Genomic DNA, 27,488 nt, shown 5'->3' with positions numbered 1-27,488 from the left:
GATTACTACTGTAAGTGACAAATCAGTCTGCAAATAACCAGCAAAGGCGATAGCTCTGCTAAACACAAGTTAGTTCAATGTCAGTGGGAATCATTTCCACAGTCCCCTGCAGTATCAGGGGTTTTCATTTACCTCTATGAAATATCTAATAGCTTTTTCATCTCTTCAGTGCGCACAGTGTGTTTCAGTGCTGCAATATCTTAAACACAACGAGCTGCATTGTTGAGGAACGACAGCCCATGGGTGTCGGAAGTGAGGATCTAAATTACTTTCACCAGCTGGTATGATAGCTGTGCCTTATGTCTTTATTGTGTGCCACTGAAAATCTAAATCAACCTCCTCCTTCCCATGAAAACATTCAGAAAGACAGAAACAACAACACAAGGCCAAAGAGGCGTTATCTCAACATGTCCTCTGCTTAGAAAGGTGATATCTGAACCTACAGTGCCGTGCATAAAATGATTATTAGTAGGCTGCAACTCAGATCAGACTCAACATTTAAATACTAATGCATTAATGTATCAATAATTGATTGTGATCATTTCTTACTTTTCATAAATTCAGTTTGCACCATTTATTTAAGTAAAAGTAAGGCTTTCACAACTTTTAATGATTTGTAGATTTTCCCACCACTGCTTTCCTCATTCCCACACTACACAAGATAGTGTAGCTTGTGTAGGAGGCTGAGGTCCTCTTATATATATATATATATATATATATATGTATATATATTTATATAAGAGGAACTTGATAATATTAGAAAGGGTACAAATAAGGATAAAAACAAAATGCACAGAATGCATAACATAAGATGGAAAATAAAAACCCATTGAGATAATATTAATCAAAAGTAAAGCTAAAAATTGAGTGTATATAATGCAGAAAATTAAGGAGAATACATTTTAAAGAAGTGCAGCAGTGCGTAAGTGCGTAGCAAAAGGCAAAATATTTACATGTAGCTCAAAGTCTATAAAATAAAACAGCAGGGATAAAACAAAATTAAGTGGAAAAAAAACTGCCTCGCGACAGTTTCGCCCCTATACCTGCATAATGTGATACACCTGAATACTGTTGCCAGGCAACCAGCAGCGATGTGTCGCCTACAGCCGCGAGCCCACAGTGGTGTCAGTCTCGAGCCGGAGCAGACAGGACGGTAAACTTTCTCTCGGTGAATACTAACAAACCCAACGGGCTCCATGGGTCACAGCTGCACGGTTACAGGGCCAAACCGAGCCGTTCACAATGTGTTAAAGAAGTACAGGAGAATTCACCACGAGACGATTGGGGACATGTCAGAAAGGTAAGACAAAATAATTACATTGTTGGCTCGAGGGACTAGTTTTACTGAGACATTTCTGCCAAGATAGCTCATGCTGGGTTAAGCTAACTTAAACTATTTAAAATGATACAGTATTTATTCAACAATTAGCATATAGAAGTATCAGCGCTTATTAGCTGTATCAATTATAGAGGCTGCCCCCCACATACAGCGACTATTATAAGCAAATAGCACCTGCTCAGGTGTCCGCTGCTGCCATGGCACCGGGTCCTAATCTGCATTGTCAGGCCCAGTTCACCGTAACCCTAACCACTCGGCCGGTGGTCAGGGTTTCAGCACACAGCAGGGTTTACATTACGAAAAGACAGCTGCCCAAAGACCTGATAATGTCCCGGATGACCCCTTCTCTCTCTCTGTCTCTCCATCTCAGTTCAGTTCAAAGTTGCTTTATTGGCATGACCATTGCAAAAAAAATGTGTTGCCAAAGCCTAACATAAACATTATGCAATAATATATCAATAAAATATAAAAAGTAGTTAATAATATGAATAGCCTATGAGCCTATGTGATAAGTTAATTACAAATGTTAATCAGTAAGACCAAAAATAATAGATAACAATAATATGAATATTGAGATAACTAGAAAATACAAATAGAAATTAATAAACAAATATTCTCCTGTCAGCTGTGCTGTAGAGCTGTCTTCTGGGAGGGCTAAAAGTTCTGGGACTTTATGGCCATTTTTTTTCCCAAAATAGTCTCATTTCTTGATATTTTGCACATTTTGCAAAAACAAAACAAAAAAAAATCAGTTTCAACATTTCCGACTGCCATAATCGATACAAATTCTTTTTGATCTTCATCTGCCATTTTATGGTCACTGGGTGTGTATTAAGTTAGGGTTTGTGTTTTTATGGGATGTTTGGTTTGGGTTAGACATTGGGTCAGTTGAAATACTGTCTAGTAAAATTGTAGGACTCTAATTTATGTATTGATTGCATTTCTTTTTGCCACTGATTTAAGATATTGTCTCTCTCTCCAGTTCTTCAGGTGTGAATACTCTCAGTGGCAGTTTTCCCAAATCCCACTCGTCTCAGTACTCTGACCTCGGGGTTACACGCACACCTCTCTCTGTGGACCAGAGTCCCGATTCTGGACTTGTATCTACACCTGTGAGTGGCACACACACACACACACACACACACGCATACACACAAAAATACAGCAATTCTTCATTGCTGCTGTCCTTAAGGCATCCCCCTCCCTTCAGGTGTAGCTTTGCCTCCTCCATCTTCTTTCCTCTCCTCTGTCCTCCCATTTTCTCTTCATCTTTCTTCTCCCAATCTTTCCATTTCAGCCTTCCTCCCTCTCTCCACTTGCTCCCTCTCTGAACTGAACCTAATATTCTCAGTCTGTTCTCTGCACTCTTGATTTTACCCTCAGGCCACTGGCCTCGCGCCTAGCTTGCTATGCAGAGTGATTTTTTTTAACCCTCCTGACTATTTGAATTAAGACAGACGAAAAAATGGCTTCCTACCTAATCCTCCCTATGTTCAATGTGGAGCTCTGTACCTGTAGTAAAAATGCTTGATGTGTTCATGACTCTGTGAGGTGCATTGCTTTTAAAATGAAGCAAAATGGCATCTTCAGAGTTTTATTGATAGAAAGTGGATGAAAATTATGCTGGTTTGGGATCATTTTTATTGTTTGTGTCCATAATGCATGCTTCTGTTATAGAACTAAACCTTAAATGATACTTTTTCTTTTCATTTATATATTTAGACATTAGTTTTTCATCTTGTACATGGGTATAAATATACATGTATAGTAGAATGACTTATCCACATTTTCTATTCTAATTATTCTCCACACATTATGATCTCATGTGTGAATTTGGCTGTGATTTATTTAACCACCTTGCCAACATCTGGATTTGTGGCTGGAGGCTGCATCAGTCTGCCAAGTTTGCATTTAATTCTGTGCAAATTTTTATCCACTGCACTTTTCATGTGATGTGAGCAGGAGACCTGGGCCTGTTTTGTGAGTGTCCAGTCAATGAGGAGCGGTGGTCAAGTGGAGCGGGGTCACTCTTCTGTCTAGAGTAACAGAGGAAGGTGTTAGGTTACGTAGACAGTAAGGGTGAACAAGATGAGTGTAAGGGGGTTGAAAAGGTCATGTCAGGAGAAGAGTTTAGTCCAGCACTGCATCCTGCTGGTTTAACAAAGACAGTGAACCTGCATGTTACATTAGCAATTTCATTAATAAGCAACTAAGTCTCTAAAACTGTGCTTCTCGAACTTTTTTACACCACATGCGAAATCAGAAATAAAAGACTCTAGAACTACCACTATTATGAGTGACTGTGTAGGTCTACCCTATTCAGCTACAGACATTTTGTGCAAGAAGCAGGTTTATAAGAAGATAATATATTAGTAATATATTATTATTATAGTAATAGTATTATGTGTTTAATTAATTTATTTCTTTAAAATATTTCTGAGATTCCTCCAAGTTCCACTAGGGGGAGCTTGTGTGACAACAATCGTACCATAGTTATTGCAAACCAGTGCTCTAAATTGTTCTCCATTTCGAGGTAGGAAACTGTTTAACATATTGAATCGGTGGGGAAAAAAAAACAGCTAGCACAGATTAGGGCCAATGGTGCGTGACACAGACACTCACAGTCAGTTCTGACGATTATGGACGGCTGACAATCGGCTTGGTGTGTCAGGGTCAAAAACAGCAAAAACATTAGCATAAGGATGAGAAAGAGACATGGGGTATGAAGTAAAGATGAGAACGGAGGAGGCTGTCATCATCAGATGATAAAAACATTAGTGGTTCTTGTCAAGCATCAGCCTATCAGAAGGAGTTTGATTAATACCTGAATGCTTTTACCTTGTTAACACATGTAGCAGTATTGCTTAATGGTCTTAAAAACGACCCATTGACTTTGGCTACATATTAACTGCACTCTGAGAAAATACAGTTTATATAGCACTAATGGGACATTATGGTAGATTAATCTTTAGTGTATCTCCTGCTCTGTCTTCAGCATTATACTGAATCATCTAAAAGACTGCTTGTTATCCATACTCACTACATATGTGTTATGCATGATACTCTAACCTTCAGTGATTAGATTTGAATGAAACTGGGCAAATTAATGCACCATTTCACAAATGTGCCACCATAGTTATAAATCAACAGAAATTGTTGCTGGTTGACCAAGCCAGTGTTCACATTTTTCATCCTGCTCTCTTCTGCTTTTTGTGTTTTTTTTAGCTTCCTTCAAGTCGGTTCCGGTTTGTGTCGTGGCATTGTCTGGAGCAGTGTGATGTCACAGGTGACAGCTGACCTGCCCCAGGGTCAGGGAAGGTCTGGATCGCCCTGAGAAAATCACCACTGTGTCTTTTGAACTTTGATAGTCCAAAATTAACACAGCCACAGAAGCAGTGCTTCTTTCTGCTATTTGTGTTTGCTGCAGTAACTAAGTGAAACAGAAGGAAGGAAATGTAATGTAAGAACTTCCTGTGATATGAAAGAACAGTTTTCTAACTTAAACACTGCTGCACTGTGCTGTTTTTGAAAGTCTTTCTTTACAAATTTAGTTTGTTTTTTTGGGAGTAAAAGTTAGTGTGAAAGTGGAGTGAAAGGGAGGTCAAAGGAGTGACCTGCATTACTTAAGCTGACTTTCAAATGAACTCTTACACAGACAACTTTTTTGAATGATTTAAGTATTAGAAATAATGCAAACGATTGTATCTCTTTAATTTTTGCATTTCTATTTTGTTTTATGTAAGTTTCATTTAATTTAGTATATGAAGAGATGCATACTGTAACAAAATTTCCAAACTGATAACAGACTAGGTATGCGTCACTAAATTGATTATAATGACTTGATGACGTGACATTTTATTTGACTTTTTTTTTGGCAATGTCATCATAAAAGGGCCAACAGAGGAGGAGCTGTTTCATAGAGAGGGGGATGCTATCTGCTTGGAGCGAGGGAGGAGGAGAAGGAGAGAAGACGAAGGACAAAGATGGGAGGAGAGATTGCAAGAGAATTGGGAAAAACTGTCTGGTAAGGCAGCAAGCATTGTGCATGTATTTATTTATTAATAATGTATGCATGACATACAGTAGAGGAGAGGGAGGGAGAAGGTGAAGGAGCTAAAAAGAAGATAAAGAGTGTGACTGTTATGGCTCAGAAATGTTATGGCTTGAGTGCTAAAGAATGCCACAAAAACAGCAAGAGTAACATAAAAGTTGCTGTTTTTGAGGTCCAAAACCAGGCATTGTTAAATCCCAGGTAACTGGTCAAAACAGCGAAACTGAGAATCAACAATCAGTGTATCATTCAGACAGTCAGGGAGAAGAAAGAAAGAAAGGGCTGGGAAGAGCAAAAGCAAGGAATGGGAGGAAATTGGCTGCTACACTGCCAGGCTAATTAGGGGAATTGGGAGCAGGTGAGTGTGTGGAGCTGAAGGCCAGCTGATGGAGACAGCAGGAGGAAGTGGCTGGATCAGGGGGGTACACAACAAAGCAAGATAGAAAAGATTGGAAAATATAGCAAAAAAAGTAGCAAGGATTTGGGAGCTACAGGCTGCTGCATCTGCATTCGTAGTGCACCTACCCCAGAATAATGGGAAAGTTTTTAAATTGAGCATGCATTGAAATAAATTTTTGGAGCTGGCAGAGACAGAGAGATAAAGCCACTCTTACAATAATCATAATAATAATGATGATAATAATAATAATAAGAAGAAGAACTGTTATTATTATTATTATTATTATTAATAATAATAATAATAATAATTAAAAAACAGAGTTTACAAAGTGCTTTGACAAACAAAGCAAAGCAGAAATGGAAAACATAGAAAAAGGGAAGCCAAAAAGTCCTACTGAACACAAGTTGGAGGGTGGAGGAATAAAACCACAAATAAATGAAATAAAATAGATAAAACATAAATAAAAATGGTAAAATAGATTTTTAAAAAAAATGAAAAACGAAATACAAAATGTCACTTCCTGTCTCTCCTCAGGAGTTAAATTTGTCCTACCAGGATCTTGGTGACCCCTTCCAGCAAGAGAATTTCCTCCGGATCCTCCGCCGGTTGATCCGTGTGGAGAAACTACAGCTGGTTGACAACTCCCTCACCAACCTGAGTTCTGTATGTCTGCCAAGGTATGAACCACATTACCCAGACTGCACCACAACTTCCTCACATGGACAGCTAGCTACAGTTCAGAGAAACTATCTTGTTAAACACCACTGCTGTAGCGGGATGTGACAGCTGTTTCTTCTGACAAGGCTGCTTATCTGGTATTTGGTTTATGATGGTATGTTTTTTTTTTTTGTGTGTTCTTTGTTTTTGCAATGTCCTACTTGTATCTAACTTCCATGTAAACATGGAGATTGTCAGACTATTAGGGCTATGACTATAAATTTAATATTTTACCAATTATTTGACCACCATTTCTCTTCCGTTAAAGTTGCTGGTTATAATATTTAGAGCACATCTATGATGAGTCTGATTCAAATTGTCTGCATACAGATATTACTATATTAATGCTCTTAATGTTGTACAGAGACAGCATGATAGCGTAAATAAGAAAAACGTAAGGTCCACCCATGCCTCCTGGGTGATGGTTTCCCCTTTTTGTTCACTAAAAACAGAGCAAAGTTTTCATTTGTACCATGAGCCATTACATTTTTAAACAGGTAATACACCAGCACATTATCCCATGTGCACTTTGACCACTCTGTCCGGGTCTCAAAAGATGTCCAGCGGTCTGTTCTGTCCCCCTCACCCTTGTATGTGTATTGGCATATCATCGAGTATGTCTGTTATGTCTGCGTATGTTAATTGATGATTATTGTGTGTCCCCTGGTGACTTTCATGTATTTTTTTCACACCACTAACCACAGAGCCCCATTTTTCTTTCTTGAGGCAGGTGCAGAATGCTAAACCTGCACCGTAACCACCTGGTGTGTCTGCGTCAGCTGCCAAAGCTCCCAGCAGTGGAGCACCTTTGTCTGTCTGAGAATGCCATCGGCTCCCTGGGGGGACTGGGAGCTCTGGGGAACAGCCCGCTCCGCTCTCTCAACCTGACCCGCAACCCAGTGACCTTCACTCAGGACTATCGTGCACGGTGAGGACATAAAGATGTGTAAGGGACAGAGGGCACAGAAGGAGAAGAGTAAAAGATTCTTGTTTTTCTCTGTCATATTTTGTCATTCTGCTTTTGTCTTTGTGCAGTGTTTTCCTCTGTTTGCCAAAGCTAGAGATCCTGGATGGAATCCCCAAGCTGCCAGAAGACTCTCTGCCCATCCAACTACAGTTCCCAGAAACCACCAGGATGTGCAACATTTTATGACTTTCTCTTCATGGATAGATGTGTATGGAGTCAGTTCTTGAAGCTGTTGCCTTGTTATGTTGAACAGGAGGTTTCATAGAGCTGCTGAATTTATTTACATACATCATGTCACAGCAGTTGCCGAAAAACACTGACAATGCCGTCACGGGAAATGTAATGCTGATTTGCTCCAAGGCCATATAAAATACTTTTTATATGAAGTACAAATTATATATCATTCACCTTGTTGTTATCTTTTTAAGTAACTTTTTAATATATCCAACTTTTTTAAAATAATAAACAGACAATACAATGAAGTCTTTCAGCTTTGCTCTGCATCTGTTTGTGTTCAGTTTTTAACTGAATATTTTGCAGTACAGAGATTGAATGGTTCTGACGAACTCTGGCTTGGATGGAGGGAAAGAGGGGGAAGGATAATCAGATTGCTTCATGACTCATCTCCACCAGCTCGACATCTCCCAGGACTTCACTGAGCCAACATATTCAAATTTCTCTATCTGCTATCGATTGCACCTGCATACATAGAAGACCTAAACAGAAACACAATCCACACAGCAAGCTAAAAATGCAGATGATTTGATGGATTCTTGTAAGTTGAATTTGCAGCTGTGTCGTTAGTCAGACATCTGCATTATATGAGAAGAGAAACAGGACATCCACTTTCGAGGCTTATCAAACATTTAGTGTCCAGCCTGCCCAGGACAATTGCCTCTAGTGTCCTCTGACTGACTGGGTAATGACCCGTGAGCCTCATGCAGCAGGTCAAACACACACACACACACACACACACACACACACACACACACACACACACACACACAAGATTTATCCCTAAAAGCTTGCACTCACATCTGCAGGATTTAATACCCACTAAAAGTATTTCTAGTCTTGGTCCTGTAAAGTGCGTCGGATAAAAGAAGAAAGCAAATGGCGTCATACATGCTGTTAAGCATAAAGCAGTGTTACTGGGGTTACACACATTATCCCCTCCTGTCGGCTGGAGTACATTGCAGCAGTGTATTCTTGAATAACGGTTTCATATTCAGCTTACAACCTGAAACATAAACACATTTTGTCATCTGATACTGCAGAACACAAGCATGAATACTGCCACACATGTCCTCAAGCAAGCACCCAAGCACATACACATCTCAAGTATGATCCTAAGCGCATACACAAACACACACACACACACAGCGCTCGCTTTCTTTTCCCTCACAGTAATGCGGAGAAACACAATTTAAGCAGCTGATATCTCTCTAACAAGCATACAGGCAGACACAAACTGCCAGTTACATGCCTCATTGGGATTCGTTTAAGTGTGGAAGATTGTTTGTGCAATTGCGTGTTGCGTGTGTGTGGAGATAGAGATAGAAGTTAGTGTGCGGCTGATAAATGAGAGATCATTACAGCTGCAGAGAGACAGTATAATGAGCTCTCTGGATCCTCATGTATTGCCAGGTCAGAAAGAGAAATTGGTGACTTCTACTGAAGGCTTCAAGATGAAGTCAATTATCTTTACGGCCCCATTTTGACGCTATGATCTCCTCCAATATGGCAGTAAAATAAGAGAGGAGTTGATATTCCAAAAATCGTGGGTGGAAGAAAAAAAATCTTTTCATCGCTTGGAGCTTCAGCTTTCAAGTAAATCTTGCACTGGTGTTAAATGGAAGATTTGAGAATTGGTGGCAGGAGTCGTGTGGGCATGCGTCTCAAGATAGACTCCGGCTCTAGGCATCGACACGTTAAAATTATTCATGCCTGGTAATACACCCATGAAATGATGACAGAGAGAGAGTGAGAATGTGAGGAATGTGGAGGAGTGATCATCTCTGCCATATCTTGTCACTGTAAAAATGTGTGTGAGTGCATGTGTGTTCCTTGTGGCCTGCTATTAGCACAGTAATGAGGCACCTGTTACTCTCCAACTCCTCCGGCATCCCACAATCCCCCTGGGGAGATCAACAATCTCACAACAGCAGAGGGATGATGACAGGAAGAAAAAAAGGCAAGGGGAGAGAGAAATAGAGAAGACACAGTGAGAGGTAGAGAGGGAGGAAATGGAGAGAAAGCACAGGGACAATGTCAGGCAGTGAGAGGCAGAGCAGAAATAGAGACTGAGAGGAGGGATGATTTGATAGAGACTGTGTGCCAGGGACAAATGTTCATTAAAGGTAATTGCCTCTCTCAGTCAACCCCCTCTCCTTTGATTTTCATTTCATCCTGATTTTTCACTTCATTTCCCATGTGAGCGAGTTCATGCACAATCTTCTCACCTCAATGTTTTAAACCACAGAGGGTAAAGAACAGAAGCTCTGTCCCTTCTAGTCTTCCCTGAATCTCCACACACATTGCTGTTCCTATGGACCTGCTATCATTACAGGGGGGATTTAGACTTGGGAACATTTGTGTCTTGCAGTGCAAGATGTGAACAGTATTTTTTTTTTTGAATAATGGGATGAAAAGAGGGCCTAAAAGGAAAAGAGGAGTTCTGGGTAGACGGGTTATGAGAACTGAGACAAACAGAGAAGAAGGGGTTAGACACTCCTATATACGTCACAGCAGGTGATTGAATCGATGAGGCACAGGTGGTTAACTTGACGAGGTGCAGGTGATTTAAATCAGTAGGAGAGAGAAGCTTGGTCTTGTTCCTGAACTTCAGTTATAGTAACTACAATTAGTTGGGGAGATTGTAAAAATCTGAGGACCCTCCAGGTAATCAGGCTGCTCAAAGTAGAGTAAATATTTATGGTTAGCACCATGAATTCCTCCTAAAAACTCAGCAGTTTGACATGCCACCAGTAAGACAGACAAGAGTATGGAGACATAAGGGGGCTAAAAGTGTTAAAATTTCAAAAGACAAAATTAAAAATGAAAAGCTAAAATTTGAAAATGAAAGCTGACATATTTATTTTATTTTTTATTTTTGGACATATTTGCATATTATTACAATTTCTAATAAATTAATTTATATCTTCTGTTTTATGTCTAGTTTTAATTTTAAGTTTGCTTTAATTAATTTTTTTAGTTCAATTTTTTAAGGTGTTAAGGCCTGCATTTTCATTAGCAATAATTCTGCCAAATATGTTTAATCAACAAATTTATCATTTTACCTTTAAAATGTCAAAAAACACATAAAACTGACCATTAGAATTTAATAAAGTGTAGAGTGACATTTTTGAATAGCTTGTGAAAGACAAAAAAACAAAACAAAAATAAATTATCCTGACATTATAGACCTGGAACCAGAGTGTGTTTGGTAGAAATTCAATCAGAAAAAAATCTTGCCAATTAATTTTCTGTTGATCCACAATTTGATTAATCAGCTTGATCATTCCAGATCCTCACGGTTTTTCCCCCCATAGGTAGAATGGAAAGGTAAAAATAGAAGAAGAAAGCAGAAGCTTTCTCTACTTGCTACTCCACCATTCGTAAAGACTAAATGTCAGCTAACACAGTGACCTCAAGGTTGGAGTTACCACTATTGTTGTTTGCCATTTGTTTTGCTGGAGGCTTAGTTTGCTGTTATTTTTAAATTATATCTTCAAAAAGGTGAACATACAGAATCAGCCAATACAGTCACAATTACCTGAAATCCTCTGACCTCTTTATTCCACACACACCAATCAGGTGGCAGCCTTGGTGCAATACAATAACAAGCCCATTTCTTGTATCAAATATAACAGGTGGAAAAATGTACAAATTGTCAGCATTTGTTTTACTATACATTCTACAGTAAATTAAAGATTTTGCACTCGGTTTGTGAATTGAATTCACACCAGCAGTTGACATGAAACAGCCCTCCATTTAAGGCATATGCTGAAGCAATATGCCAGAGGCTGAGCACTAACTGGCATACTCTTATCTCTCCTGTCCTATTGAAATGATTTACCAAATGGAAAATGACTAAGACCTTGAAGGATGGAAAGGCACATGTCAGTGTGACATTTTCAGCATAGAACGGCTTCACCAGAAATGTCTTTTTGACTGGCACCGGCAAAAAATATCCAGTGAAAATACTGCGCATCAACCACTATGACACAGTACACACTACACAAAGTAGTTCCGTCAGGAGAAAAAAAAGAAATGTTGCACCTTTTCTTTTTAAGATTGTCAGAGTTGTTACAATCAACAATAAATAACAGAAAATGACTTGATCAATTGGAATGCAAGATGCTGATTAAAATTTGAGCTCTACAAAGAGTAAAACAGTTTGCATAAAACATACATATAAAGGCCTGAACATGAGGACATCAGAATAACATAATTTAACTTTGCTTTCTTTACAAATATTCAAAGACAGCACATGATAGAAATACATTCTCTGCCTGTCTGCTGTTAAGAAACAGAAACAGGCAGGCAATCAGGCAGACGTGCGAGGAGACAGAAAAGCAAATGAAATAAAAAACAAAACAAAACAGTATACATCCCATTTCCGCCCTATATATTCTGTCCATTTCCACAGTGTAAGCTGCTCAGTTCCATCCCCACAGTGTTTGGAAAAACATCCCATCTTCCAGGCTTGATATCCCAATTTTCCTAACTGGACTTCTAAATGGATGGCTGGTTTTATTCCTTTGGGAGACAAGGGAATGAAAGATCCAATAGGCTTTATGGGCAGCCAAAAAGGCACTGCAACTGGTCAAAGTTTGCGTCCGTCCTACATCTCTGCCCTCCGATTGGTTCCCTTGTCTCGACCACCCATGTCCTCCTCTACTTCCTCTTCTTCCTCCTCGTAATTCTCCTCCTCGTTGTTCTCTCCCTCTTTTCTGTGATCCCCCTCCTTTCTTGGTCCCTCCTGGTGTTTTACTTCATCCTGGAGAAAATCACAAGCACATAACAAGACCATTAAATGGCCAACATAAGCAGTACTGTGAGATCCACATTTGGATTATTTTCCACTAAAGTTGCTAATTCCATACATTTACAGGTTAAGACATAATTTAACTTATATAATTTATTTATTTATTTTTTTTTACTTATAAATATAATTTAATTATATTAATTGACTTTATGTTTACCTCTATTTTTTCACACTATTTTTACATCATTTACTTTCTAAACCATTTGACAATTTATCAATAGAGGCAACCATGTAAGTACACAAATTAACCTTTCTATTTAATTGCGAAAAAAAAAGTCCAAAGCTCCATCCCCATAGATCTATGTTAGTCTGCTGGAAATTTCTTGGACCCAGAAATGTTGTTTCCTATAAAGTTTTATGATTGAAATGTCATCTATAGGCTTAGTGGATGAAATTCAACTCCATTGCTAGGAGTTGCATGTTGGGCAATTTTGGTAATTAGCATAATAAGCTAATTAGTTTGTGAAAACACAGAAATAGCTATAATTTTGATTAAAATACAAATGTCCAGTCTCCTGTCGCGATTTGGTCTTTCGTGTCAAGGTTTCTTTGTGTGCCTTAAGAGACCAACTAATTATGCTACTGAGAAAAGGCTGCATGATTTAGTTGTAGCAAAAGATGCATTTCTGGCCATGAAAACATAAATTTAATCTGGTAGATCACCTTTCTAATTTAACTTAAGGTCAAAATATAGCTATTTCCCTATTTTGACACTTTTTTTAAAAAAAATAATTCATGGGAATTATGCTAATAAGGAAAGCTTTCATGACTGCACCATGGTAAAAGGTGGATTTCTGGACATCACATACATGGACTTTGACTCTTAGATCAACTTTCTAAATTACTCAGAGGCAAAATGACTGCCATTTCTGTTTTTTTGGTAATTATTTATTAGCTATTTTTGCTAATTATAAAATTGCCAACATGCAACTTTTAGCAACCAAGTTAAATTTCACCCACTAGGGCTATTGATGACATTTGACTCATTTAAGTTTCTAGGTTTAGTTGATCATACAGGGGTTTCCAGTCTAATCTCCTGCTAATCTGTCTACACGATCGTAACACAAAGGATTTTAGTTCTAATGTAAATAAATGGAGGCAGTGAGACAGAAACACCTGTGCTGGACCAACTGTGCAGCAGCGGATGAATGAAGCTGAATGAAGTGAAAGCTCCACTGAGCTCAAATTACAGAGAAATACAAGTACGTTCACTCACTGGGTGACCGACAGAGTATGAAACACAAGTCAGTTAAAGAAGCGAGGGAACTGGGGACTGAACAGTTACACAGGACAGTGTTCCTGGCAAAAAACGAGGGATTATAAATTAATTAATGTCACTCTCTGAGGAGGTCATGAGTCAGGGTTAGTTGTGTAACAAGATGTAGTCGGGAATCAAATGATTTGCTCAAGGACACTTCAGAAAGCTGGATTACAGGTTATCATAAAGTTTGTACATGACTCAACTCTGGATCCCTTCTTAAAATTAACTCTTAGAAAATATCAAGAGCAGCCCAGGATACCTTTCCCATTTTACAACAGTGTTGTGAACATGTCAATATAGTAAATTAACTTTTATTTTAAACTTATAAATGTGTGAGCTTCTCAATTCAGACAGATTTCCTCTCAGGACAAACAGAATAAACTAAGCCCAGGTGGTGACCTGACACTCTACAGACTGGACACCTGATCTCCCAAATTTAACGGACGTGCACAGCAAGGCTCAAGTTACAGGAACAAACCACATGCATGTACACACATCTACATCACTGTTTAGCAATACAGCTAGCACGTCACTGTTGTAAATATTACTTTTGTGGATGTGATACAAAAAAATGTTAATGTGCACGACAGGTGCTTTCAGCTTTAACTGTTTCAGGGTGTGATATTGCTCAGGACGGGAACCAATGCAAGAATGGATATTGTTTAAGATGCAGCCTTGTAAAGGCTATTAGAGATTGGATACAAGAAAACTGACTATAGTGGAAAATCCTTAACTTCTCTTTTCAAACATTATGTAAATATGTTGTATAGGTGATGTCAGTGTGGTTGGTGCCAGGAGATGCATCATGCATTTCTTATGATACACAGGCACCACCTGAACACCTTGAAGGTAAATGTTCAATAAGCTTTTCAAAAAGCCATTACTAGTTTGGATTAAGGGGAAAAAAATAGATGAGTTATTAGGGGTTTAATCATTGCTAAGACAGGGAGTTTAACATATTTGGATTCCTCTGACTCACCTGATCGACATTCTCCTCGTTATATGGATCCTCTCCTTCCTCCTCCACCTCGTCTTCTCTCTTCTGACCACCAGCTATGTCCTCCTGTGCCTTCAGGACACCAACAAGTTACACACACACACGATTGGTGTATCATTATGGTACGCAATGTAGTGTTATCAGACAATTAAAATTAATGCTTTTGAAAACTATTTTGCCATGGTAAGGGTAAGTATAAAGTAAAACCGGTATTATGTTCTGTGGTAGGTTAGGTTAGAAGATTTTTCACATCAGTAATGTGGAATTTCATGCAGAAGAGCTTGACTCATTTTGACAAAATAAAGAAATTAAAAGACGGATAAATGGAACTGATAAAACATTTGTGGCAATTAAGACCTCACAATTTCAAATCCAGGACTATTTCATGAATTTTATGGCCCTAATAATTACATAAATGAATTTAAGGCATTTTAAAACTTTTAGGGACCTGGAGACACCCTGAGTTATTACGTTTTCCTGTGTCAGTCTGATACTATATATAAAAGTAAGTTTGAGAGTGAAACAGCCATTCCCTTTTTGCTCCTTCACATCTTTTGTATTTCTGTACTGTATTCAATATATACAGTATTCCACTGCTGACCTCTTGACCAGGTCACCCTTGTGAAAGAGATCCTATCTCAATGGGTTTTTATCTGGTTAAATAAAGGTTATATATGAGGGTTACATACCTCGTCCTCTACTTCCTCCTGGTACTGGTCATCCAGCGTGTCTTCCTGTTGATCTGGGTTTCCAGCCATCTAAACACACACACACACACACACACACACACACACACACACACACACACACACACACACACACACACACACACACACACACACACACACACACACACACACACACACACACACACACTAGTTATACCACCACAAAAAAGACACTTTCTTGCCTAGATCTTGTGGATTTTTTCTTTCCCCTGATGTCTCTGGTTCTCAAACTCTCACTGTCAGTTTCACAGAACCACCCTGAGCAGTGTTTATGTGTGTGAGGCTGTGAATGCCTCTCTCTCCCATTTTCAACATGTATCCATCCCAGCCTCTAGTCCTCTTCTTATGTCGGCACTGAGTTTGTTCCTCCTGCTGCAACCTCTGCAGTGTGTTCTTTTGATGCTGAATATAGTTTATGTGTTTATGTTTATGTATTTGACCCTTGCCTTGCTTCTGCTCTGGTCTCTTACTCACCACCAGTTCTTCCTCCACAGCAGGTCGTTGGGGTCCCGGGTGCGTGTCTTTGTGCTGGGCTGGTGCTGCTGGCCCCTCTTCCTCCTCTACCACCTCCTCCTCCTCTTCTGCGACCCTGTGCTGCGGTCTCTCGTCCTCCGCCTCCTCAAACTCGTCCTCTCCCTGGTTGTTAGGGTCGTCCTCGGGGTCCAGCTCACTTACTACAGCACCCTACAAAAGACGAGATAACAGTTAAATAACACAGAATTCAGGGAAGCGAGAAAGAGATACAAGAAGAATGGCAATAGTGGGTTCATATTTGCACAAGATATATGGTGCATTAATATTAGAACAATGGCAAAAGATATGTTAAAATGCATGCTATAAGCCTGTCGTGTAGAGGATTTATAACTGAAAATTTTTGGCAGATGAAACTGATTGTAGCAGTCAGTGTACTCTAATGTTGTATTAATTGCCTTGTTGGTATGCCAAAGCTTTAACAGATCACTTGGCTGACTGACAGGTGAAAGATGGATGGAGGCGAGATGAGCATGCCAGCAGAAGACAGTGGGCAGGGAGGATGAAAGAATCGATTTGTGGATGGATGGCTGAATGGATGTATGACACATGATACACTGGTGTGAATGTTAAGTGACTGAATGAGCTAAGAGGATAGACAGATGATGCGTTAACAGATGGGAGCGAGTGGGATGGATAGACAGTCACCTGCTGATGTGTAGGCACTCTGTGATCCACGTCTTGATTCTCCTCCTCATCATGTAACATGTCTGTTAAGACACAAAAAGACACATCACCTAAATATGAACCTACTGCTACTGTGAACTCTTATAATACCACCACACAGTGAAAAAAATGCTATTTTGTTTACATGATGTAATGAGAAACATCATACATACCGCTTTCTCACAAAAGTTCTTCAGACCTGCGTAAACCCACTAAATACTGTATTCCCACTGCCAGTAAACACCGCCCGAGTCTGCCTTTATGTCAGCTGTTGTGTGTGTGTGTGTGTTGGCTGTTTGGTTGGTGTGTCAGTGCGACGTCGCACGGACAGGCAGGAGGAACAGAAGTCTTTCAAAACTTTCCATTTGTTTCTTCTATTTCTATATCCCTTACTTATTCAGTCTCTCAGTGTTTTGGTGGTGCTAAAAACCTGTGTCTATTGCAGAATCATTTGACCTGGGTGTGAATGCCGATCATATGCATTCCCATTGCATTAAAAAGCCAGACGTTAGCGGGTGTTAACAGGTTTTTTGTGCAGTAGGAATGAGGCTTAAGAGGTTTTAAATAGATTTTTTGATATGGATTTGCTGTTTTAAAACACAGACTTCTATGACTTTAATTCTTCAAGAATTTCTTTCATAACACGGCGTGAGCTATTGATAGACAAACAATCCATTTGTGAGTGAAGTATTCCTCTAAATAATCTAAATACCAGGATTTATACTGGTAATCTTCCTGTCTCACCTTCTTCATCGTCTGTGTGTCGGTCCTCTTCTCCTTGAACAATATCATTGTCCATATTCTCATATTCGGTCCTCTTCCTGATGACAGCAATGACAGTACAGGGTGGTCAGAAGAGCACAGACAATATGAGCCACATCATAACCGAGCTATTACTGTCAACAAATATGTGTGTGTGCTAAAGTGTGTTTAAATGTACAGCTTGTCATAAAGCAGTTTTTGGACAGCAGCTGTCTTTTGAGCTATGAATGCATATTAGGCTGTATACAATATTATATATCGTTTGCGCATACTAAGAGCCATAGAGATTTCCCCTTTGTCATTGTACAAATTTAAATGTTTCTTCATGGATTATGGATGTTTGTGTTGCTGCCAGGATCAGAGAATAATTAGTTTGCTGAAAGGAAAACATCACAGTAACAATACTACTGCCAGTTTACAGGAGGGAGATATTTTTTTTGCTCCGGTTAATCAATGCAAGGCTCATCTCAGTAATAGTTCCTTTTTGTCATTTCTTTAGAAAAAGATAATTATGAAAATGGCTGACAGCCAAGGTTGACTGAGCTGCTGACTCTTCATGCAGCTTTTGAGCGGATGAAGATAAAGATAAAATGCACTATGTTTAGGTCAGGTCATTTCACTTTCTTCTTATCAAAGTAATACTTGAAAGGCAGTGAGAAATTACATCAAAACTTACAAGATTTTTAAATGATTCGCATGGGACAAATTAAATTGCATTTACCTCCTTTGAACTAGCATAGCAACAGAAATCTCAGAGGTGGATATCCGAAAACCTGGACACATAAATCTAAAACTATTTGCATTTATAGATCCTTCTGAGTATGAAAGTTTATTTTTTGTAATATGGGCAAACTCCTGCGCCTGAGTTTAACTAATTCCAGCTTTAATTTGCAATCTGACCTTTGGTGCTCTTCTCTGAGCAGCTGCTCCCGTTTGTCGGCCTCCCTGTGCTGCTGCTGCTCCCTCTCCTGCTCCTGCTTCATCCGCTGCTCCCTCTCCTTCAGCACCTTGTCTCTCTGGGCCTGCAGGGCCTCCTGTCGCATCTGGATCTGCCTGCGCTCCTCGGCCCTCTGAGCCTCCAGCCGCTGCTGCTCCTGCTGCTGCTCGTAAGCCGACTTCACACGTTCCACTTGGTTGTGTGCCTCGTGCTGCAGCTGGGCGTCCTGATGGGGATCCTTTTGAGAAGACAAACAGATGCAAAAGGACGGACATGGAGAGCAGGGGAAAAAATGAAGTGAATCAAACACACAGAAATGCTGCTAATTTGAGACATAAATGTGGAGGTAAGGTTCCTTTGGGAGAAACTAATAGATAAAAATGATGTTAAACAATGAGCACAACACATTATGCGCAAGCTGTCATTAATCAAAGAAGCAATCAGTGAGGAAAGGTTGTAATTTGTACCAGCTCCTCTGGGATTTAAAATAAATGATTAGGATTTCAGTTTGAGCAGTAGCTGTGTCTCTAATATAGCAACGACACATGTGACTGATTTATGATTACGTTGTTTGTTATTTCGCCGAATTAAGCTGTAAAAAATAAACACACCATATTTATACAAGTCCCTCTAAACTAGCAATACTCAACTAAGATACAGTAAAATTGAAGCCAGTTAGAGGCCTGTTTTAACCTTATTTAGATGACTCTGTGTCCTAACTGGATGTGAAACCACCGAGCGTCAGTGACTAAATTTGTTTGATGACATTCTTCCCGATTGGACAGCACTAACCGCAATGCAGCGCGACCAGCACGCTGTTTTGACCTGTTTTGAGCAGCAAGGGACAGCTTTTTTACAATGAGGTCATCTGTACCATATTCCTCCATTAATCTGAATCAACTTCAACCTTTAGTCATTATTTACATGGAGGAGTAAATCAGTTCTTTCAGGAAGGGAACCATAGTCTTTTAAATCATGTTCAATAAAGTAATGGCCTCTTACAACAGTATTTGTAATACAGCTGGAGTCATGACGTGTAACAGCCAACTGACTAATGGTGTGAACTCTAAACTAACAAAAAAAAAAAAAGAAGACAGTAACCAACATAAATCACCATGTTCTGAAATGACACATTATAAACACTGACAAAGAGTGATTTTTGTGTTTTGGATCATAAAACAACAAACTTAACTAGAAATGACTCAGTACAGCACTACGCACGTTGGTAATGTGGGTGTCACTACAATAAACTGGCATCTGACTGAGAGCTGAATGTTTCAGTAAATATTGTGTGGCATGCTAGCAAGCTAGTTTGTATTACAAAGTGGAGACGGTGGTATTTTATGGTGTGGAAGCTACAACAATGATTTCCTCACCCATATTTTACAGTGGTTATGTCTCTGAGTGCACAGCTGATAGGTAGGTGATTTGTTTACACGGTGTGACGGCTTTCCATTTTGACCGATGCAGTGTGGATGTGTTATAACGCGATGTTTGTGCAGTTGTCGCATCTGGTTAGGACACGCTGTAAGGCAGTAGTCTAAACAGTTCTGACCGGTTCTGGCTGGTGTTTTTGTTGCTCCAGGGCGTTCTCATCCGGCTGTTCCTGGTCTGGCTCCACCTCTTCTTCCTGCTGCTCTTCCTGTTGTTGGTCCGGGTCCTCCTCCAGCTTTTGAGGCTGTCCTGCTTGAGCCATCTCCTCCTCTGCCAGCTCCCTCCTCCTCTCAGCCTCGCCCTCTCCATCCTCCTCTTTGTCTGACAATGGGTGTTGAGATACGATGGGGTGGGACTGGGGCTCTGGGTGGGCATGCGTCTCCTCTCCTTGATGGTCCAACTAAGGACAAAGCAACAAGAGAAATAATTAGATTTGTGCATTTTTATATTTACAGTTAAGTACGGTTAAGTAATTCCAAAAAAATCCAACTTTACCCTGGACTCAGTGTCCTGGTGATCCCGGTGGTCCTGGTGATGGTCCTCAGGGGCGGGCTGGTCATTGTGTGGCTGTTCCAGTATTGTGGCCCGTTGGGCTTCATGAATATGGGACTCGGGTGCTATGGCAGCTGCTTGCTGCTGATGGGGGGCCGGGTTTTGTTCAGGCTGTCTCAAATATGGCGACCTATTCAGGGACTCCCTCAGCTGCTTGTATTCATCCACCTGCACCTAAAGGGATCAACACAAAGGAGGACTAAGAGATAAAACCCTGGGAAAATTATGTAATGTAAAATTCCTATAATTTACTGTATAAAACTTGCAACAGAATAGGATGACTATCAATTGAAATTCTTTGATTCGAGCACTGAAGAAGACTACTAATGGTCAATCTTATCTTAACACACACTGACCTGCAAGACTTTAGCCTAAACCAAGTATCATCTCAAATTATCCAAATTATTATTTCGGTATAAACAAACAAATATCATATTGATGCCAAACAAAAAGCAAACAAGACTTTGAATCTGAGCATTTATTCAGTGCTTTCGGGATTTGACTGTTTGACTTCTTCTTTGCGAAAGATTTCAGTCAGAGAAAGGAGAAGGCAAGTCACATCCAAAAAACTCTCAGAGAAGTGCCGTCCATTTCAATCCACACCAAAAGTAAGTACTGAAGTTTGATCCCCAGCTTTTAAGTCGTATAAACATACTGTATACTATTAAATTTGAGAATGTTTTAAATAGGGCTGTACCGAATGTCTTTCTCTTTTTTTCTTCTTCTTCTTCTTTTTTTTTTTTTTTTTTACAGTAAAAGCATCTATGGAGGCTCCTGAATGAAGTTTGAATGTCTACTGACATATTTTATGACATCATCATCCCGACCCTTCAAAAAAAAAAAGTCCTTCAACAAAAGCTTCAATTAAAAAACAAAAAGTTAATTGAATTTTTTTAAAGTAAGTTTTGACTTCTGGACTTTACAACACTCGTACTGGTACGTACGTAGTCACCACTTGAATCTAATCATATAAAAAGTGCAATGCTAATAATATTAGTGTAGCCAAATCTTAATCTTCAATTGTGCAGAAATAAAGGGTTTAAATAGAATGAATTGACATGCAAAAGCATTTCAATGTTGATTTAAAAAAATGCGAATGACAATGTGATGAATGAAGCCTCTGTGTTTCAACCTATTCTGTACAGACCTAGTGTTGACTGACACGTCCTCAAATGTGTGCTAAGCATAGACGAGTATCACACCAGCAGGTTATACAAAGCCAAAACTCAGAAACGAACATTATTTCGCTACTAACTCACCTGCAACTGGAAAAAAAACCAAGAAATTTTAATACAGATATTTCTTTTTAAATTAAGTGTCCACTTCAGACCAGTATGCCATTAAAGGACACCATCCTTTGGACATACACACAAACTGTCTATCCAGGCCTGAGGGGGAAATTCTGAAAATTCTTGCCAAATTCCTCCCCTCTCTCTTTATCTCGCATCACTCTCTCCATTATATCTTTCTGGCTGATTGGCTGGAACGTGCTTTAGATGTACTGCTCTGACAGCCCTGACTAAACCGAACCCCCTGGAGAGACGGAGAGAGTTGTGTGCGTGTGTGTGTGTGTGTGTGCGCCTGTCCACCCAGAAGCGCTGATGGAAAGCAGGACAGGCTTTAAAATAAATTAGCAAATGCAGACAGACAGAAAGAGAGAGAGGAGAGTGAGTGAGTATCTATTCATGCAGACGGAGAGGAGCTAAGCATTTCAAACAAATCAGCAGAGCACTGTATATTCAATAAACCATTCAGGCATTTCAAAGGTCAGTTTCAGGGAGAGACAGCAAACATCTGATCTAATTACCCAACCAAGCAACAGCTCTGCCATCTTATTTTGTTCTCTACTGGGGATTGTACAGTCGGCTGCAGAAAACATTGTTTCTGCTTTATTGAGAAGGTTAAAGTAAGGCTGAGGAACATGCAAAACGGGCTTACTCTTCAGATTGCAAGTATGACCTTGTCTTTAATCAGATTATTGACAAACTGTGCTGCAGTGATAAGCACTCTCCATCACCTGGCTTTCCTACTCCCTAGTCTCTGAAGCTTCACTGCTAACATGCTAAAGACGAACCCATTTCTCATGACAAATCGAAATGCAACTCTTCAGTCTTTCTGTATATCAAAATCTTTCCAAGAGCATTTGATTATTCCAGGCAAACAGCATTTGATTGGAAGAAAAAATATGTGCCCAAAATACTTATGATGCAGCAGTTCAGCGTCAATGAGCTGTTGAATTCAGTGATGGGAGTAAACAATGAGACTGCATCTTTACGCCGTCCTACCTGAGCTGCAGCCAGCGCACTCTTGTGGTCTTCCAGTGTCAGTGCGAGCTGGTCGTGGGCTGTCTTGAGGTCTTGATGCCGAACCTGGAAACACAACCAAAAAGTATAAATAAACTATTTCTCTTTATTTTATGTTTAAATTTAACTGCCCCAAATCTTGAACTTAAAGTAGAATTTAAGGTAAGTGCAATCACACATATTCATGAGTGACTAGACCGCTTTATTTCTTCCCTTTCATAGAAGCACATTGTCTCTTCATACAGGGTTCCCACACGTTTTCATGGACAAAAGCTTGAAAACTTTTCCATGACTTTTCAAGGACCAATAATAAAATTTACAGGACCAATAATGTATAACATGAATATTGCTCCTTCTCTAAAATGCAGTACAATTTAAAAGTAGTAGTGGTACATAGCATAGGTATGGTGATCGTGCCCATATGAGTTATTTTAAGGTATATAACTGAAATTCCATCAAAAGCTTTTGTAACAGTACCTTTGGAACCAAAAGTAGCACCTACGAAAAGGTACCTAGACCCTAGAACTGTGTAGTGTTTCCACCGTCTCTTTTCCTTAACAGAGCCTACGTAATTTTATGTTAAATTTGTAATGTGACAACGCCATTCATGGGAGCTAATTTGCTGATTTTTATATATATATATATATATATAATTGTAGACACACACACAATAATTATTATTATTTATATAGAATCTCTCAAGCTCCCCAATAAAGAGGTGCACAAAACAAATGTCAGAAACCCATTTAGCCTCTCCCCTGCACCCTTAAGACATAACCAAAATTAAGAACATTAAGAACCTGAAAGCACAAATAATGAAAAAGCACTGTGCAACATATGAGGGTGCTAGTTTAAAAATACAGTTAATGAGTAAAATGTGGATAAGAGAATTAAGCTTATATGAGCAGATAAAAAATTAAGAGTAAAAGAAATAATCATATGTATAAGCAGATAAGACACTAATAAAGGAGATGATCTTATACAAAACACGATGAATGCCAATAAAATAATAAACTCTTGAATTTTAAACAGTCAAAAGTGCAATGTATATGGAAGTGCATAAAATAGTCACATGGGGGAAACTAAAACAAGACCACTATAAAATGTAATGATAAGTTAAAAAATGTAACACCATCAAAAAATAATATTAACGGTTGGCTTTCTTTTAAATTGAGTTTTAAAGAGGCTCTTAAAAGCTTCAGTGGAGTCTGCCGATCTCACATTGAGGGGAAGAAAACACACAGTCGCCCTTGGTTTCCAGTCTGGTTTGTGGGCCTGCTAAAAGGTTTTGATTGACTGATCTTCAGGGTCTGGCAGGGTTGTAAGGTGTCAGGAGTTCTTTGATGTACTGTGTTGCCAAACCATGGATGGCATTGTAAGTGATTAATAAAATTGACACTAAAATCAGAGTGATGTGACAGAATCTTCTGGATTTGGTTAATAATGTGGTTACAGAGTTATGTAGAAATAGTGTTTAAACAGGTAAAAATAGAATTACAGTAGTCCAGGCGTGATGATATTAAAGCACGTATTACTTTGTGTTATTTATCTTGGAGAATATATATATATAGTTATATGTGTGTGTGTGTGTGTGTGTATGTATATCCATGATTGCTGGTATACAGTACAACATTACTGGGACTTTTAACTCTGCATGTATCACTCCGCGTTACAGCAGTTCTACACCATTACTTAGGCCTACTTTACCTGTGGGTCCTTACTGTAGACTGTGGCGTAACAGACTGTTCTGGAGGCCTGTTGTGTGTCCCTCTAGAGTTGTCCTATAGCAGGAAAAGAAATAATGGCGGGAACTTCCACTATTTTCGGGGCTCATGCATGTGTTGGAGTTTTGGTCAGAAGTTGTTGTTGGAGCTGTCACACCATCCTGTCCCGTTTACTGTTTTAATTAGTTGTCCAGTTAGGTGAACCCGGGACGCTCGGTTACTTTGGTGGCAGTAGTGTTTTTTTCCAAAACGCTGCACGAGAGCTTTTCTGTGGACGAGCCAGCGTTGTTTTTAGCTTATCTGCCTCAGTATAGCTAGCTAGCTAACCCTCTTATGGTGCCTCAAGACTGTCCACAACGACGTTACGAGGACACGGCGCGGAGACAAGAACCCTTTTGAACACGGTACGGGGATGTTTGACAGACGCTAAGGTTTACCTGTCCTCTCCTTTCACTGTCGAGTTTCCTCAGCTGGGTGAAGCAGCTGGAGGCGGCTGTCAGCGCCAGTGCGGCAGGCGGCGGAGACTGCAGTTATGAGCCGGTAAGGAGTCTTCCAGCTCGCCTCGACTAGTCATGACACACTACGTATTTAACTGGAAACACACATGTAATTGTACTTGATACTAAGCAGCTGCCCTGCGCTTAATATGTAGACCTTACTAAGACAATGCAGTAAGCTAATTTACAGGAAAAAGTTTTGTGTTGCTAGGCAACTGCTTTCACTTCCAGCGGTTGCTGAACTATTTGTGTCGGCGGAGCCGAAAAAAAATCATTAGATGAACAAATAACCTGTTCTTGCAACTACATAACAAACTCCTAATAAAAATTTCTGGGGCATTACATCAGCTAGACTAAATGAGGGTTTCAAATGAAGCATATTGTTCACTAGTTTGTCATTAGAAACCGGGGTGAAATGACTGAAAATAGGACGACTGAGATGAGACAGGTCTATAAAGGAAATAGGAGGTGAAATCTTGAACCTAATACCGAAGGCTAAAAACCAAGAGCATACATTACCAAATAAGTTCAGCTATTTCGGTCAGTTTGAATTTAATATTTGTCCTTTACTAGTTAAAGTGAACATTAGTTACCGAAGTACACCTTAATACCAAGTCTGAGTCCCATTCTTTTTCTTACTGTGTGTTTGTGTACATATGTGTGTGTGTGTGTGTGTGTGTGAGAGAGAGAAAAATAACGCAATAATTGAATAGGTCAGGTTTAGTCTCACCTGTGCATCCTGTAGCTGTGTGTGAATGTCATGGTGGGCCTTTCTCAGCTGTTTGTTTTCCTCCCTCAGGTTATATACATTATCTGCCATCACAAACACCAAACACATTTACAGAAAGTATGCATCTAAACAGTTAACATGTGAAACGAGCAATATTCTACAGCAAAACATCTGCAGAAATAATAAGAACATTTTGCATTTTTAAAATTTCTTGTTTTTACTCATGACTCGTGTTACAAATTCTGATCCCACTTTTGTTACCCGAAGCACTAACCACAGAGTAAATATCTTACTGCAATATGGTAATTTTGTCCCAAGTAACAAAGGCTTCAGGCAGAGGACAGTTTTAACTACATACTGAATGGTACAATAAAACATTTTCTAATGCAGATCTAAAAGTCTGCACATAAAGCACTTATACTTCAGACATGCAATATTTCATTATGTCAGAAGGTGGAGACACAGTAAGAATGTTTAATGACTGAATGTTTAAGATTAATACAGAACGCTACACTGCATTTGTACATTGTAAATGTGTAACTGAGAGGTCATGCAACCATCTGTACCTTTGAGGTGGGAGATTTCCACTTCTTTCATTTGCTGCAGTTTCTCGTAGTGCTCTTTGTGTTCATCCAGCAGCCGACTGTGGTCCTCGCCCTGCACTTGGTGCTGTTCCTGCAGATCGTAAAACTGCTTCTTTAAGTCGTCATGCTGGTTCTGAAACAGAAAGGAGTCTATTGTCATCATATGACAATATGTAAAGCATATATCAGGGTTCCTTCAGCTTAAGGCAAGTTAGATTTAAAACTTTTTACATTTTTTTATTGCCACACTGAATAAAATTTAAGACCAATTTTACAATAACCAAAATTGAAGGTAAAAGAAATTGTGAACCGACATATGTCAGCGACTGGGAACACTGCACAGAATAGGTCACCTACTCCCTCATTTGACTTGTATGATTGGTGTTTTGTTATTGTTTTCAGACTCCACCGTGCCTTGTTTGGAGATGTGTTGCTGCTGACCCTGGTTCTGGTATCAGCAATAGGGATGGAGGAGTGGTAGAAACAAGGATAGAACAACACTGGGCAATATCTGATGTTTGTTGGTATGTTTTCTTGCTGATTTTGTGTCTCACTTTGTGTGTGGGATTCTTCTGCCTTGATTTCCATCATGCCAAGTTTGGGAACCTTTTTGCATTAAAAGCACAGAGCTTTGTATGCATTGTCTTATACCAGTTTCAGCCATGCTGCAAAATCTTGGTTTAATGGCCAATATTTGTTGAATTTGCACTTCTGCGTGTCGTTCTGGGAACATGGATAGCTCGATAGCACGCAGTAGATCATCTGCTCTGAGAATCTTGGCCGGAAACAAATTTTGAGTGTTGTTAATTCTGCTATTGTGAGATGCAAGAGGCAGATGTTAGTTTACTACTTTTAAAAATTATTTTACAATACAGTGTCAGAATTTTTAAATTTTTTTTAAATCCGGCTTCCCATATCTTGGCATTCTAATCTCTTTTGAAAGATTAATTTAATACATTTCAATACCTATTGAAAACTTGTTTAGATCAAGGAATTAAATGCCTTTTAACTTTTTTAAGATCTGCGTGAACCCTGATATATTCAAAGCACGCACACACATGCACAAACACACACAGAAACTTAACACCACAAAGAGGAAGGATGTCATGTGGTAAGGTCAGCGTGTGTGTGTGTTTGACTGTGTGTGTGTGTGTGAGCAAAAGGTGACAGGAAGAGAGAAGGTTAAATATGAGGGTGTCTGTGTATGTGTCAATGACAATAATGAAATCTACTGTGTAAAGATGTGGTTGTGTATGGG

General features: G+C 39.4%; 2 protein-coding genes across 2 annotated transcripts in view; one reads left to right on the top strand and one right to left on the bottom strand.

Moving 5' to 3' along the window:
- Positions 1-5,267: 5,267 nt before the first annotated feature.
- Positions 5,268-7,939, top strand: LOC121943410. The gene is made up of 4 exons (XM_042486933.1): positions 5,268-5,363; positions 6,325-6,467; positions 7,238-7,435; positions 7,543-7,939. The coding sequence occupies exons 1-4, from the start codon at positions 5,268-5,270 to the stop codon at positions 7,658-7,660; spliced, it is 555 nt and encodes a 184-aa protein (XP_042342867.1). The 3' UTR covers positions 7,661-7,939.
- A 3,306-nt stretch (positions 7,940-11,245) lies between these two features.
- golim4a (golgi integral membrane protein 4a) overlaps positions 11,246-27,488 on the bottom strand; it is a 28,431-nt gene continuing 12,188 nt past the window's right edge. Inside the window, exons 5-16 of the mRNA XM_042487239.1 lie at positions 26,213-26,363; positions 25,647-25,729; positions 22,678-22,761; positions 20,336-20,566; positions 19,962-20,240; positions 18,370-18,644; positions 17,452-17,528; positions 16,690-16,751; positions 15,985-16,194; positions 15,472-15,540; positions 14,765-14,854; positions 11,246-12,476 (exon numbers count right to left, since the gene is read on the bottom strand). Of these exons, the coding sequence (XP_042343173.1) occupies positions 12,321-12,476; positions 14,765-14,854; positions 15,472-15,540; positions 15,985-16,194; positions 16,690-16,751; positions 17,452-17,528; positions 18,370-18,644; positions 19,962-20,240; positions 20,336-20,566; positions 22,678-22,761; positions 25,647-25,729; positions 26,213-26,363 (1,767 nt within the window). The 3' untranslated portion in view covers positions 11,246-12,320. The remainder of the gene's footprint in view (positions 12,477-14,764; positions 14,855-15,471; positions 15,541-15,984; positions 16,195-16,689; positions 16,752-17,451; positions 17,529-18,369; positions 18,645-19,961; positions 20,241-20,335; positions 20,567-22,677; positions 22,762-25,646; positions 25,730-26,212; positions 26,364-27,488) is intronic.

Source organism: Plectropomus leopardus, chromosome 5 (assembly GCF_008729295.1).
Source record: "Plectropomus leopardus isolate mb chromosome 5, YSFRI_Pleo_2.0, whole genome shotgun sequence".
Classification (NCBI taxonomy): Eukaryota; Metazoa; Chordata; class Actinopteri; order Perciformes; family Serranidae; genus Plectropomus; species Plectropomus leopardus.
This window is presented reverse-complemented; position numbering and strand designations above follow the sequence as displayed.

Coding starts and splice junctions, on each gene's coding strand:
- LOC121943410 (XM_042486933.1), top strand. CDS start 5,268: ATGCTATCTGCTTGGAGCGAGGGAGGAGGAGAAGGAGAGAAGACGAAG. Junction 5,364..6,324: donor GAATTGGGAAAAACTGTCTG/GTAAGGCAGCAA, acceptor GTCTCTCCTCAG/GAGTTAAATTTGTCCTACCA. Junction 6,468..7,237: donor AGTTCTGTATGTCTGCCAAG/GTATGAACCACA, acceptor TTCTTGAGGCAG/GTGCAGAATGCTAAACCTGC.